General features: G+C 38.4%; 1 protein-coding gene across 3 annotated transcripts in view; it reads right to left on the bottom strand.

The window, feature by feature from the left end:
• Positions 1-1,399: 1,399 nt before the first annotated feature.
• The window catches only part of pacs2 (phosphofurin acidic cluster sorting protein 2), a 69,095-nt gene continuing 56,923 nt past the window's right edge, over positions 1,400-13,571 (bottom strand). For 2 of the 3 annotated variants that reach the window (XM_083998400.1, XM_083998402.1), the window contains exons 14-25: positions 13,266-13,370; positions 13,034-13,140; positions 12,558-12,712; positions 12,347-12,457; positions 12,004-12,112; positions 10,902-10,934; positions 7,082-7,124; positions 6,941-6,983; positions 6,332-6,467; positions 5,748-5,968; positions 5,278-5,409; positions 1,400-4,038 (exon numbers count right to left, since the gene is read on the bottom strand). In XM_083998400.1, coding sequence (XP_083854526.1) covers positions 3,920-4,038; positions 5,278-5,409; positions 5,748-5,968; positions 6,332-6,467; positions 6,941-6,983; positions 7,082-7,124; positions 10,902-10,934; positions 12,004-12,112; positions 12,347-12,457; positions 12,558-12,712; positions 13,034-13,140; positions 13,266-13,370 — 1,314 coding nt within the window. In that variant the 3' untranslated portion in view covers positions 1,400-3,919. The remainder of the gene's footprint in view (positions 4,039-5,277; positions 5,410-5,747; positions 5,969-6,331; positions 6,468-6,940; positions 6,984-7,081; positions 7,125-10,901; positions 10,935-12,003; positions 12,113-12,346; positions 12,458-12,557; positions 12,713-13,033; positions 13,141-13,265; positions 13,371-13,571) is intronic. The other variant, XM_083998401.1, reaches the window with a different exon arrangement.

Genomic DNA, 13,571 nt, shown 5'->3' with positions numbered 1-13,571 from the left:
AACACTTCCAACATGAGATGAAACTGCATTGTGCCACTTCATACAGTAACATTTAGTATTTTATGACTGTTTTTTATTTTTGTTGTTGTTTTGATGGGTTTTCATTAGGCTACTATTACAATATGATTTGATTTGATTCAGATGATCAAGAGCACCCTTATTTTGGACTGTATAACCACATTTCAGATTTCAGATTTCAGATATTTTATTCATGTAGCCTACTTAGCAGGAAAAAAATGTCTTTCAGATGAGCAGTTAAGACAGATGTACATGAAAGGGAACCCCAGAGAAGCAGAAACTGCTTATAAATAGGGGACCCAAGCAATTAAGAAATCAACATTGAAAAAATATAGGCTATATACTGTATGACAGAAAGATATAGCCTAGCCTAGCCTCCCTAAAAAATGTAATGTTGTAGGCTACAAAATTAGTGGAGTGAACCCACTGTCATTCACCAATTACATCTTTAGGATAACAGAAACTTGTAAAATATGAAACTAGTGTAGATTTCATGTTCCTGTCACCAGTAGTAAAAATGACATTCATTCAGTGCTATATTGCTTTTACTATATATTTCACTACATTTACTATATTTCAGAGGCTCTTTACTCAATTATTTGTCAGCCAGTTGTCTTACTTTGCTGACCAATATTTTACAATCAAAAATGTGCGATCAGCTTATGTTGTAAACTGCATTGTTCTAGTTGTATGCACAATGAATACAGCTCTTGCAGCAATTCTTCCAAATGTTAATGTAGCCTACTGTCACTGGCTATTAAATTAAGGAAACTTGTAATTGGGGCATGTGCCAAGTCAGTACTTTGTAACTTCCTCTTCTCCAGCTGTGAAACATGGGTGGGGAAATATTTTTTTGTAAGTGTCCGTGTCAGCCAGTGTGGCACAGGAAACATTACACAGATAGGAAAGAGGAGGGAGGGATGGATTCCCACGAAGTGTCATTTATATCTGGACTCAAATGTGCTGCAGTCATTTTGAATTGAACTGAGTATACTTTAAAGGTAAACTGGTTGTTGTGATAGAAATATTATCTTATTAGGGTTGATGTGGCTTTGTCATTCTTTAACTATTTATTTTGTCACTGTTGTTGATGTTCCTTAATATAAATTATTCGTGCATCATTTAGTTTAGTTTTTGCCAAACACAGATTTCAATATCCTCTAAGAATATAATATGGAAGATACATGTGTGCTGGAAACAATTGTGATAAAAAAAAAGACACCATGATGAATGTAGGCCTATCTGTTTTTTTAATGGTTTTCGGTGATTATTACCTTCACTGCAAGAGTATATGTGACTAAATCACCCTTTTGCATCCAATTATTGAGTAGGAAACAGATGGTAGTAACTCACACATGACAGAAAAGTGGTACGTTTTAGTGTGTATAGTAGTTTTATTACTCCCAATTTTGGGATTACAGTGGTAGTCTTTAGGGGATCTTTCAGTTTCAACAAGCCTTTCTCTGAGACAACATGAAAAAACAAAAAAATAACATCTAAAACATCTTTATAGAGAAACAAATATGCTCAACATGAACGGACTGTAGTGTTGTTTTAATGTGTTCAAACCCACATTTAGAGAGTCAGCTGGCTGGAGTGTGATTTCCCCTCCCTCAAATGAACAGGATTAACCTGTATCGAGATATTTCTGTTGTTGTCGGACCAGGATCAGCACCAAGTTAGCCAGGGATATCTATTTATATTGATCTGTCAAAATGAAGCAATTTAGGCACTTATCAAGAAATTGGCAAAAGGTTATAATGAAACTGCTACTGAAAGCAACTGTATTAGCAAAATTCTTTTTTTTCTTCTTTTTTCTCTTTTTTTTTTAGTTTTATGCTTAATAGTCAGCCAAAGAGTGAGCAAAGATCTACTGACAGAACATTTTTTTGAAATGTTAACATCACATACTGTACACGTTCTATAGGCTAACCTTACAGAATAATAAAACTAAAACCTAACATAGTCCAACGAGGCTTCACACACCGAGCTTAAAGTGATATCAAACAGCACTGAGAAGATACAGATGCCGGTTTTTGCTTTGCATATCGGCTATATACCATGTCGCCACTGCTTGTTGTGCTGTTGTTGACCTCAGGTATAATGACAGATACAAGTGTCTCTATGTGCCTCTGAACTGCAGCCTCGGTCGTGCCTGCAGGTCCCGGTGCGAGATGGATGGATGGATGGATGGATGGATGGATGGATGGATATGGGGGGTGGGCAGGTTTTTACACACTAAAATCTATAATGGACAAACATTTAAAAGTGCTTTACATCAAGGTACCTTCAATACATTCACCTCTACATTATGAAATCATCTATAATACCACACAGGTAATGAATGAGTGAGCTGCAGTTGATGGGTATTTCCTTTGGCAAAAAGTAACGTTTGCTTTTAGCAAAAGATACGGAGTGAGGTGGTGGTGGTGATGGTGGAGGAGTGTGGGGCTTGAGGAAGAAGAGTTTTTCTTCAATTAACATTTTTGGGAACATTACTGATTACAGAGGATCACTCTGTACATTTTTAAATCTCATTTCATTCATATATTTATAGGTTAAAGGAATTGTTAGTATTTGCTGAAAACATTGATAGCACTTAGCTTAGCACAAAGACTGGAAACAGCTCGGCTGGCTCATTAAAGAAACAAAGATATAGATATAATATGTTGATGTGATTGTGATAGAGATGCTGGTAGGTGTATTTTGTTACTTTTGATGTGTGCCAGGTTAGCTGTGTGCTAGCAACCGGTTGCTGGTTGGCAGATTTGTTTTTTTTATATATTCAGACAGATCCTAGCTGTTTCCCACTGTTATGCTAAGTTAAGAGGCAAATTTAACCACTCAGATGCGATGTTTATTGATATTCTCATCTAGAAAGTGAATAAACAAATTTCCCAAGACATCAATACATTCTTTCTAGTACCATCTCAGAATGAGTTTATTTTGTGCTATGAATCTTCTTTTTTTAAATAAAGACAGTGTTTGTTTTGTTTTTTTTGCATATTATCTCTAAAATTTTTGGTCTAATTTTGGAGCAAAACTCTTCAAACTCGAGCCAGTTCACAGGGATGAGAAAGTAAAAGTGAGAGGGGACTACACAGAGTGAAAACTACAACTAAGAGTGATGTGTAATCTAAGTGCCCGGTTGTTATTCAGATTCTTCAGACTCAGAATCGCATTCACACAGTATTCAGTCTATTGCACATTAGGACTTCTTCTTCATTTAGTGCAGAGGGCCAAAATGGTCAGGGGCCATTTCTTGTTTTTCTTCGTCAAGGGGTAAGATGATGAATCGACAACAGTCTCTGAAGTGGAGAATCCAAAATAGAAAATAAGATCATCATCACTTCTTCTGCTTCATTACAAGACAGCTGCTCTTGTTTATATGAGTATATATATATATTTATACACATATATATACACATACATATATTCTTGATTAATTGTGCTGGCCAAGTGCTTAAACCAACCTCACCAAATAATAAAAGCATATGATGGAAAACAATGGCAGAGGGTGAAACCTGGGCACTCATACTGTATGTCAAAGGTTAGAAGTCATCTCTAATTATTATTTAATTAGGCTTTTTTTTTTCTCAAAAGTCTATAAAACATCAGCAGGATTTTTTTTTCTTTTACAAAGCAGAGTAAAGAAATATTCCCTTGGCCGCTTTGCCTTGAGAAGTTTTTACATAAATAAAAAATTAAAAAAACACGCAAAAGATTAAATAATCGGACAAATGCAACAGTAAAGCAGGAGCTTAAATTAAGACAGCAGGATAGAGGGGGTATGCTGAGGGACGATGGGATGGAGGGGGGTTAAAAACGGTTGGCACGAGGGAGAGGATAGGGAAAAGGGGGGAGCTGTCCTCTCCTCAGTGTTTCAGTCTCTTAGGTGCTGCTAGTACGGGCCTTTTGTGTGTCCAAAGATCCCGATAGGGAAGTGTTTGACGTGTGAGGACCACTGTGCCGCCAGCTGGAAAAACTTGACGTCATTCCACTCGACGCCATCAATCAGAACTGCAGGAACAACACAGCACAAATGTTAATGTTTATGCTTTTTTTCCTCAATTAACAGACCTGTCATTAAGAATAACCAAACAAAACAATGTTTCAATTTACACTGATACAAAACAAGGAAAAGCAGCAAATCTGCACATTTGTGAAGCTGAAAATGTAATTGTTTGGAACACTTATTTGATATAGGATTCATATAATGAACCAACTACTGTATCACAAAAATGTGCAAGTGCATTTGTTTTACTTTGGTTGCAAAACTTCACTTTAACTTTTTATACCAAATCATACTGTGCATGTGTACAATATGCTGATTTATGGTATACGTTTTAAATCTCTTATCGTCCATCTTCATCAATATCTCCAGAATGTCCCCTTATGTGGTCTATGAGGGAACTATTCTGATTTTATTGCAACTAGCACTTTGCAAACATTACTTGTATTATTTTTTCATTGTCGGGTTCCAAAAGCAAGTGAAGGGTCTCAGCACACCAGAAGATGCAGGTGCGTAGGATGAGGGCATAACCCAAAATACAGAGTTCAGAAAAAGCTCCCGCACACTGTCTCAGTCTCAATTAATTTATTAAAGCAGATATCAGCTTCACGGCCGTTTCGGCTAATGCTGCGTTCAAGGCAGGCTTTTGAAACCGTAAGTTACAGCTTCAAGTCACAACTACGACTTGGTAGCGTTCCAGGTAACCCGTAGCTCGTGTTTTTACCATCCTGTTGTCTGTGAAAGTTCCCTATAACGGCCACTCGTAACTTCCGACCCGTGAACTCGTACCAGATCGAACTGGTATGACTTCACAGGAAGGAAAAACACAAAGTACGAGTTTCTTTGAACGCACCATGAGTTAGCAGCCCCCGCCCTTGTCAGGCATCAATTGGTCCTCGTGCTACATCACCACATTCACGCGCATCCCTTGGCTGCACACACAGCCCTTCATGCCGTTCTCTCTCCTCATTGGATAACACTTGTATCCCACAAGGAAAATTTTCTCCTCGGGTTACAGCAGAGCAGAGTGACGGAGAGACTCGTGTTTAGGCTGAAATACTTCATGTAAGTGATTGCTGACGGAAAATAGGACTATTTAGGACTTATATTAACAAAAACATTCCACTGATATCTGCTTTAAGGCAACGTTTCGGTCAACACTATGACCTTCATCAGGCATATCATTGTCAGGTTGAAATAATGACACACAAACTGAGACACAAAAACAGGAAAGAGGGAGGACACACCTCTGTGTAGAAAATTACCTCTCAGCATGGTCTGCTGGTGCTTGGCAGTGCAGATGAGCCGGCTGATGCCCTCGATCACTTGACTCTTCGACTCCACCTCCTTGTCTTTGCTCTTTTTTGGCAGGAACATGACTGGCAGAAGGGAAGGACAGAGGCGCACGCTGTGAGTAAATGAGGGATTCACAACCTCTCTGCTCCCTGAGGATTAAGTTGTGATGACATTTGGCCTTTTGGCCGCAGCGTTCGAGGTCAGACTGGAGATGATTTGAGATCAGACCCTGTCCAGTCCTGTGAAAATCCTCTGATTATTGTGGCCTAGTGACAACATCAGGGTTATGTAAACTTTTTTAAAAGGTTCATTTTGAGGTTAACTTCCTCTTTAAAGCTCCCATTGTGACCGCAAAGTAAATCCACACTGCACAAATCCTATCAAACATGCATGTGCCATTCCACCTGCACATACGTCTTACCCTTCTTATTCTTCTCCTTGGTCACTACTGTCATGGACATAACGGGCTGGGTGCTTGGCTCAGCGCCCCCCAGTGGCAGCCGGCTGACCTGCAGCGAGCGGAAATTGCACTTGAGAGTGTTTTTGGAGGAGGAGTCCCGCTTCTCCACGTCTTTCTTCCTTTCCGTCAGTGCCACCCAGTAGTCCACCTGAAGCCCCATCAGCTCCGACTGACTGCTAGAACTACAGGAGACAACCAGATGAGATCAGGTGAATACTGTGGAGTTAGTTTTATTTTGAAAGGTAAAAAATGTAAGCTGAAAGAGAAATGTCATGTTACCACTCTAAAAAATGATGCAGCTACTGGATATAAATGTGAGGTGTAGTCAGATAGACAATGCACATGCATGTCAATCCATGAAAATGTACATAAATCTACTATTCTAATCACAAGTAGAAAATATATAGGATTTGGATGACTTTTATCATTCTATACTTTTATTACATTTAAATGAATTATTGACCTATATATCACTTTCAAGTTAATATATATCAGTGGCAGTGGTTGGCAATATTCAGGTTTGAGGACGCAAGTGTAAAAGGCACCTGTAAGCACAGAAGCTGGAGGTGACGGACGGAGAGGAGGGAGGCGTGGGTGACGCCTCTTTGAGTGCAGGTGATATTTGTGGAGGGGTGGAGGAGAGCAGCGAGGAGCCCAGAGGTGCAGCATCATCAGAGTCTCCTGAGGGAGCGAACAACAGAGGGTCACTGTAAACCGGGGTGTCAACAGTGGTACACATTGGAAATAAACACTTTTTTATTAATTTATTCAACTCAAATCGTCCACTCAGACATAAGTCTCCTTAAAAACAAACACTCTGGATCTCCTTTGAGTACTGGACCCTTAGTTGTTGTCATTATATAGGATCAAGGTGGGCAATGACACTATTAAGCAGGTTTTACACCAGCTAGAGCTCAGTTGTTTCGACTAAAATCCAATATTACAATATCTCTACCTTATATCATTAATGGAGTGATGTTTTGTGGAACATTAGTAATTCTTTGGGAAGATATTTGCTTTTAATGACAAGACTGTGAGTTACCACAATGTAGTGTAAATGTGACCATGCTCATCGTATGATTCATATAAAAACATATGAAAAGTCATCTACTGCAGCTTTAAGAGTTAAAGATTAATGCGATTATGCAACTCACCTGACGTTGCAGATGCCTGCTCCACAATGCCAACTTTCACCATCTGAAGGATTAAAAAAGAAAGAAAACATCAGCTGAACAAACACTAAACCAAAGTGGATTTTGTTTTACAGTGGATTTTTCAGTAAAGTAGAAACTTACTCCAATGAAAGGGATGAATTTCTGACACGAGTCCTCATCAGGGCTGTGGAGAGGCAGTGGAAAGAGGATGCAACACAAACAACAAACATTTTATGAGAAAATAAAAGACCCACCATGTCAAGTCTTTGTATTGATGAAATATTTAATGGAAAGTAAGAAAAGAAAACAAGAAATTCCTATAAGAATTTAAAATTACTGTGAAAAGTAAAAGATTGTAATTCAATGAAATGACATCTAAGGTTAATAACACTAAAATCAGCTGTTAGTAATTGTACATGTTGATGATGCTGATTTCCAGTGTTTCATATCTGGAAATGCTGCAGTTTCCCATTGCATAGAAAGTATGCAAAAAGTTATCACAGCCCAAACAGAATCAACAGAGCATGCTGCACTTGCTGTCGGGGCTTTAAACCTCCACTCAAATAAGATTCACGTCCCGACTGCAGGCCCCTGATTGTAGCAGGAGAAGCAGAGAGAAAACATGCAAATTGCCTGCCTCCGCCGCAGCCGTCCAATCATTGCAGAGACAAGAGAGGATCCACCAAATTAAAGTCAGAGGGGCATTCAGGAGGCAGCAAGTCCATCAGGGGAAAAACTAAACTACTGAACCATAAAGAAATGAATGAGAAGGAAGAGCACCAACCTAAATCCAAACCCTGTCTGGTCCCATGCACTGCCACCGAGTGGTAGTAGTGCATCACTACGCTGACAACAAGCCGTCTAACACTATGAACTATTTTCCTGACAGAGAGCAGAAAAATAGCCTGGATGGAGCTCTACTGTTCTGTACGTCTATGTTTTCTACATGTAAAGACGTTTGATGATGTGAAAGGTTGTTGCTCTTGCCTTGAAGAAACCTGCCATCGCCCCCCCAGGGAAGAAACAGAGAGACTACGGAGGAGGGGAGAGAATAGAGAAGACAGTCTACAGTAGGTAACAGTTGGTTTTCCCAGCACAACACATCTCTGCTGTGATCAGTCTCAGAGCAGCCAGAGAGAGAGAGAGAGAGAGGGAGGGAGGGAGAGGAAGCCAGATGTCTGCCTGGTATGTCAGCGACTTATGTTCATCTCGCCTTGCAGGGGATGGAGTATGACAGAACACATGATGTCTGTCTAATGTGTTAAATCCAGCTACTGGATATAAATGTGAGGTGTAGTCAGATAGACAATGCACATGCATGTCAATCCATGAAAATGTACATAAATCTACAGACATTACACATGCACTTTTAAGATAAAGGTTAGGGAATGCATTTAACTAAATAACTAACTCCTAATAACATACTTCACAAAAGGTAATTATCAAATTTCTTAAAGCTCAACAGGGTCTCTTCAAAATAAGTGTTCAGAATATATTTGTTTTAGTTTTTTTCCCCTTTAGTCAAACAGGAATAAACCTGATATTGAAAACAGAAAACAAAACCCCAGAAGTCTAGATAGAAATTGAATAATGCAGAGAAGCATGAAAAAGAAAAACCCAAGGCACTCCATCTTCAGGTGGAATAATATTATTAATGTATTCCTAAAACATACAGGCAAACAAACAGACTATAGATCTTCATACATAACAGCTAGAGGCTAAATCACAAGCCTCACCTCCCTACATCCACCAGAAATGAAAATTTACAACACGGCATACTGTAAAACTTCATTTCTGCCTGAACTAAAGAAAACTACATAACACTATATAACAAAAAGGAATAGGTATTTCATATTAAATGACAAATACATTCTTTATTCTAATCCTGAATAATATAATTTCACCTGAAGATGGAGAGCCTCAGATATTTTTTATGGTTTTCTGCATTATTTGATATCTACTGAGACCTCTGGGATCTTACTTTTTTATTCTTCTACCTGTCGGCTCGTCTGGAGCTGAAGTCTCATATTGATTTAGACTACAATCACTTTCTCTATTATCTACATCTAATTGTCTTCTTCTGTATTGCTAAATTCCACTTATTAAATAATTTCTCTATTCTATAACATCTATAACAGAAAATATTGATCATTTTCTCCACTTTGGTTTTGTTTCCCATCTCATTGAAATGTTATTTCTATCCTTGAATCCTAATTATGTATCAGAGATATATTAAACTATTGTTAATTTTATGTAAAGCATGAATGTGATCAATAATACCATCACATTCACAAAGCTTTTAGGGACATTGCTACTGTTCCCATAATTCATGCCAAATTGCATTGCATATCTTTATCCGTCAACAACTTGTAAATTATTAGAATTAAATTAGAAATAAATGATAATGCATAATACTATTCAGTTCTACTAGACTGTCTGTACTATATAATAATATATCTAATAGACTGTTATTGAATGTATAATAGGTTTGTACACATTACCAACTGTTCCTAATACAATTTCAATACAGCTCCAGTAGCACTGAGGACACTGCAGTTGATCATGATGCATTTAAACCAATCATATAACTTCAGCACGTTTAACCTTGTGGTTGAGGCTCATGATTAAATTACAGAGGGAGGGGTTAATTATTTCACTGACAATGTGCAGGTTTCCTACATCTATAACAGGACAAATAACAGACAGACATGGATGGCCACAAGCACATGGAAATGATGGGAGAGGAAACGGCAGAGAGGGAAGAAACAAACAAAAAAATCTCCAGCGGGAGGAAAAAGCTGATTTTTTTTTTCAGTCTCCTGCCACTTTATCAGCGTGTTTTAACCTTGTTTGGAGTCCAAACCAAGACTTTGGAATAATAGAGTTTATAAGTATTCATAAACTGCCTGATAATATAAAACAGATGCATCAAGAGCACAGAGATGTTGAGTTGTTGCATTATTTATGTATATTTAGAAGATGTGCAACAAACTTCTAAATGATGAAGCACTTAAAGGAGCAGTTTGTGTCACATTTTGGAAAATGGACTTATGTTAGCTTCACTTATATAGCATAAAGACTGGAAACATTTCCCTAACTTCACCTCTAAAGCTCACCAATTAAATGTTAGATCAAGTTTGTTAACCCAGTGATCAGTGGGAGAGGCAGCAGTGACCCGTTTCCCTCTGTTTCCAGACTTTATGCTATAAGCTAAGCTGTTGGCTGTTGATCCTACAGAATGGAGAATGGTGCTAATGTCCATTCTCATATAAAATGAACAATTTCCCAAAATGTGAAACTGCTTCTAAAGCTGAAGTATTTCTAATTATGGTCATTAAAGCAGCACCAGATCATTTTGCATTTAGCAGCAAAACAAGAGAGACTTGAGACATGACATTAGCATAATAACTGCTTCAAGAGAGGCAGGGAATATAAACTCATGAGCTCAGATTTTGTTTTGATCTGCTGCCACTTTCTGCTGTTGAGCAACATGTTTGTATTTTCCTATCCAATTTCTTGTCACTTCCTTAAGGAAAGCAGTTATCCTACCGCACAACCACAATTTCTTTTGGACGAACTAAGAAAAAGCACCAGAGGATCTGACGCCCTTCTTTACTCTACCTCATGTGTCTCAGTTTATAAAACCCTCTCAATAAAAACTTGGCCTGGTGCAGCTTTAATTAGTTCAAGAAATCTCATACTCTGTCTGTGCACTTCTGTTGTTTATGACTCCGAGCTGTGGCTTGGATGGCAGAGATGGATCTTTTCAGAAAAGTTTTTTTTTTTTTTTTTTTTTTTTTACGGCTCAGGCTGTTAATAGAAAAAAATATATAACTTTGGAAAAAGCAGCCGTTAAAGTGGCAAAGACTGAGGAGGTTCAAGGGGGAAAATGGCTCCAACACACAGAAAGCACATGAATCAACCAGGCTACGTGAGAAACAAACTCAATCGACCACAATACCTTACTGCAAAATCAAAATGAAAGCTCTTTTTCCTTCAAAGAAAGAAAACATACAACAAAAAGATAAAACATGTTATTCACACGCACGCACACACAGTGATGGAAACACAGTGATGTTTATTAGACAGACACCACCACTCCCACTCTGACACACAAAACCAAGAACATTAGTGAAACCCTGAAAACCTCAGTTTGTTTTTTCAAAAGGGGATTCAGAGAACAGGAATAAAGGAAACCCGAGATTTGTGAACATTTGTGATGAATTTATAATGACTATCACTGAATTTGTCGTCCAGCACTAATATTACAAAGGCCAACATCAACATAATGTCCTGTCTGAACACATTCGTCCATTCTGTGGTTGGTGTGAAACTCTACTATGTTGGTTTTGAGCCACGACATGCAGCGATTTCTTTACTTCAGACTTCACAGTTTATTACTTATTCGTAAAAATATTCAAAACCTTGTGAGAAGTATTTCTCAAAATCCAGATCCTCTAATGCATTGAGAGTTGTTAATCTTTTACGAATCAATCCCCGTTCGAAAAACTAGTGACTGGTGCTCTGCATTAGAGACATTTGTTAGAGGAAACCCTGAGACTTATGGAAATCCAAACTAGGAGTGTTGCAATAAATTGACAATGGCCATTAATATCTAAAGATGAAATATTGATAATAACATACAATAGACTGTGTTACACCTGTGACAATGTTGTAAAGACTCATGTTAGGCCTTGGGGATTTTGTGTTTGCCAGTTCACCTGGTTGTCTTTTCACCGTCCATTAAATGTTACATTAACTACACAGTTACTCTTTCTCCACCTCCTTACACTTGAATTTGAGTCTAGTTCACATCAATGCAAATCAAGGTATCATGGATATTTATAGATATTGATATGATACTGTTATTGTCAATTGTCAAAGTTATTGCAAATCTGATACAGTGACAATCTAAACTTTAGTGCAGCTCTGAAAAATACATTTTGGGTTTCTGTGCATCAGTGCAACTGGTGGTAACGATCAGTAAGAAACCTTCTGGTTTTGCTCTGGTCTCTAATTTAATTAGAGTGTAATCATGAAAAAATAACATCAAAACAACATACCTCTTCTGTTTGTAGGTGAGCATGGCCTCTGCGATGGGCAGCTGGTGAGCTCCGTTAGCTCCCACCATGTACTGAGTTACCCTCGACACCACGTCTGGGTTCTCCTGGGCTGCAAAGGACACACACAGATTGATACTCCAAATCTCCAAACACTGGGACACATGGTCAGGAATATATGATACACTAAATACTCTCATATATCTAACATCATAAAATCTATATTTATTATGACTTGGCAGCAGAAGCAACCTGTTCTCATTATTGTAGATGATCTATAAACACAGCTATAAATTATGAACAGTGTCGTGTTCTGTTTAAGAGTCAATAAGACAAATGAGCCCACCAACAACAGGAGCTTCTGGCTTGTGAAACAGGTCCCTCCAAGCTGCATCTTGGAACAAACTGTTGTATCGATAGTCAATAGTGCCGAGATACTTGGAGACTGGATGAGCACCTGGATGCAAAGTATTATTAACATGTTACCGTGTGATCAATATAAAGGCAAAACCAATAAAAAAAATAACACATAAACACAAAATTGGACTGTTGCCGACCTAGAGGGATGATGAGGAACCTCATGTATCCGAGCCAGTCAGGGGTCTTATGGGAGAGGTGGTCCACAAAAAGCCTCAGGACAGCACTGAGGTAGTGCTGCGCTCCAGCCACGGCGATCTTTATGGGAATGGGCGTCTGGGAGTTACAGTTACAACTGGAGGACAAAACAAGGACTCAATAAATCAATCATAGTCCACTCCAACAGTCTATAACTAAGTGTTTGCAACTGCTACAAGGTAATAGGATGTGATTTAATAAATACAGTATATTAAGATGCAGCTCCAAACCCTTTTTTATGACCTTGCCTTTTATTGATTATTTCACTTTTAGGCTTTATTTCTTCTGTCTTTATCCCCTTACACAAGATTTCATGATTTTATTACTATCATTATTGCTTTTATTGATTCTTAAAGTCTTTCACTTACTTTATTATAATCATTATTATCATATTATCAAAAATCAAAGGCAGACTCACAATCTCTGTATGCGGGAAACGATGGTGTTGAACGCAGCTTGGATGTCTGCAGTGGTGCAGGTGCACACCACTGGTAGATGGTGGTTTTGAAGCATATCTGAAAGATACTGCGAGGAAAAGAAGACAGGAGGAAGTAGCAAAAAATTAAAACTAAGTAAGTGTAAGTCTTCATTTATTACTAATATTAAAAGCTGAAACTACCATGAAAATGTTTAGGTTATGTTGTTGTTACCTGGCCCTGCCAGTCGGACGTGTTGATGAGGATGATGCTGTCAGGGAGCTGGGTGTCAGACACCAGGATGTGGTTTAGTTGGTCGTACACTGTCTTTCTTGGGATCTTTGGAGGGAGATTTAGATAAGTTTGTGTGAATATAAGAAGCCACAATTCTGAGTCTTGTTTAGGGACCATGAAATGTTATTTTTCAGCCAGTAACCAGGAGATTAATCTCCAAAAGGAAGGTCGGGGCTGGTTGAGGTTCAGTTGGATCCACACTGACCTCAGTCTGATGTGATACAGTTTCCTTGTGCAGCTCTCTCT

Source organism: Trachurus trachurus (assembly GCF_905171665.1).
Source record: "Trachurus trachurus genome assembly, chromosome: 22".
In the NCBI taxonomy this organism is placed as follows: Eukaryota; Metazoa; Chordata; class Actinopteri; order Carangiformes; family Carangidae; genus Trachurus; species Trachurus trachurus.
The sequence above is the reverse complement of the archived record's forward strand: the minus strand, read 5'-3'. Positions and strand labels throughout refer to the sequence as shown.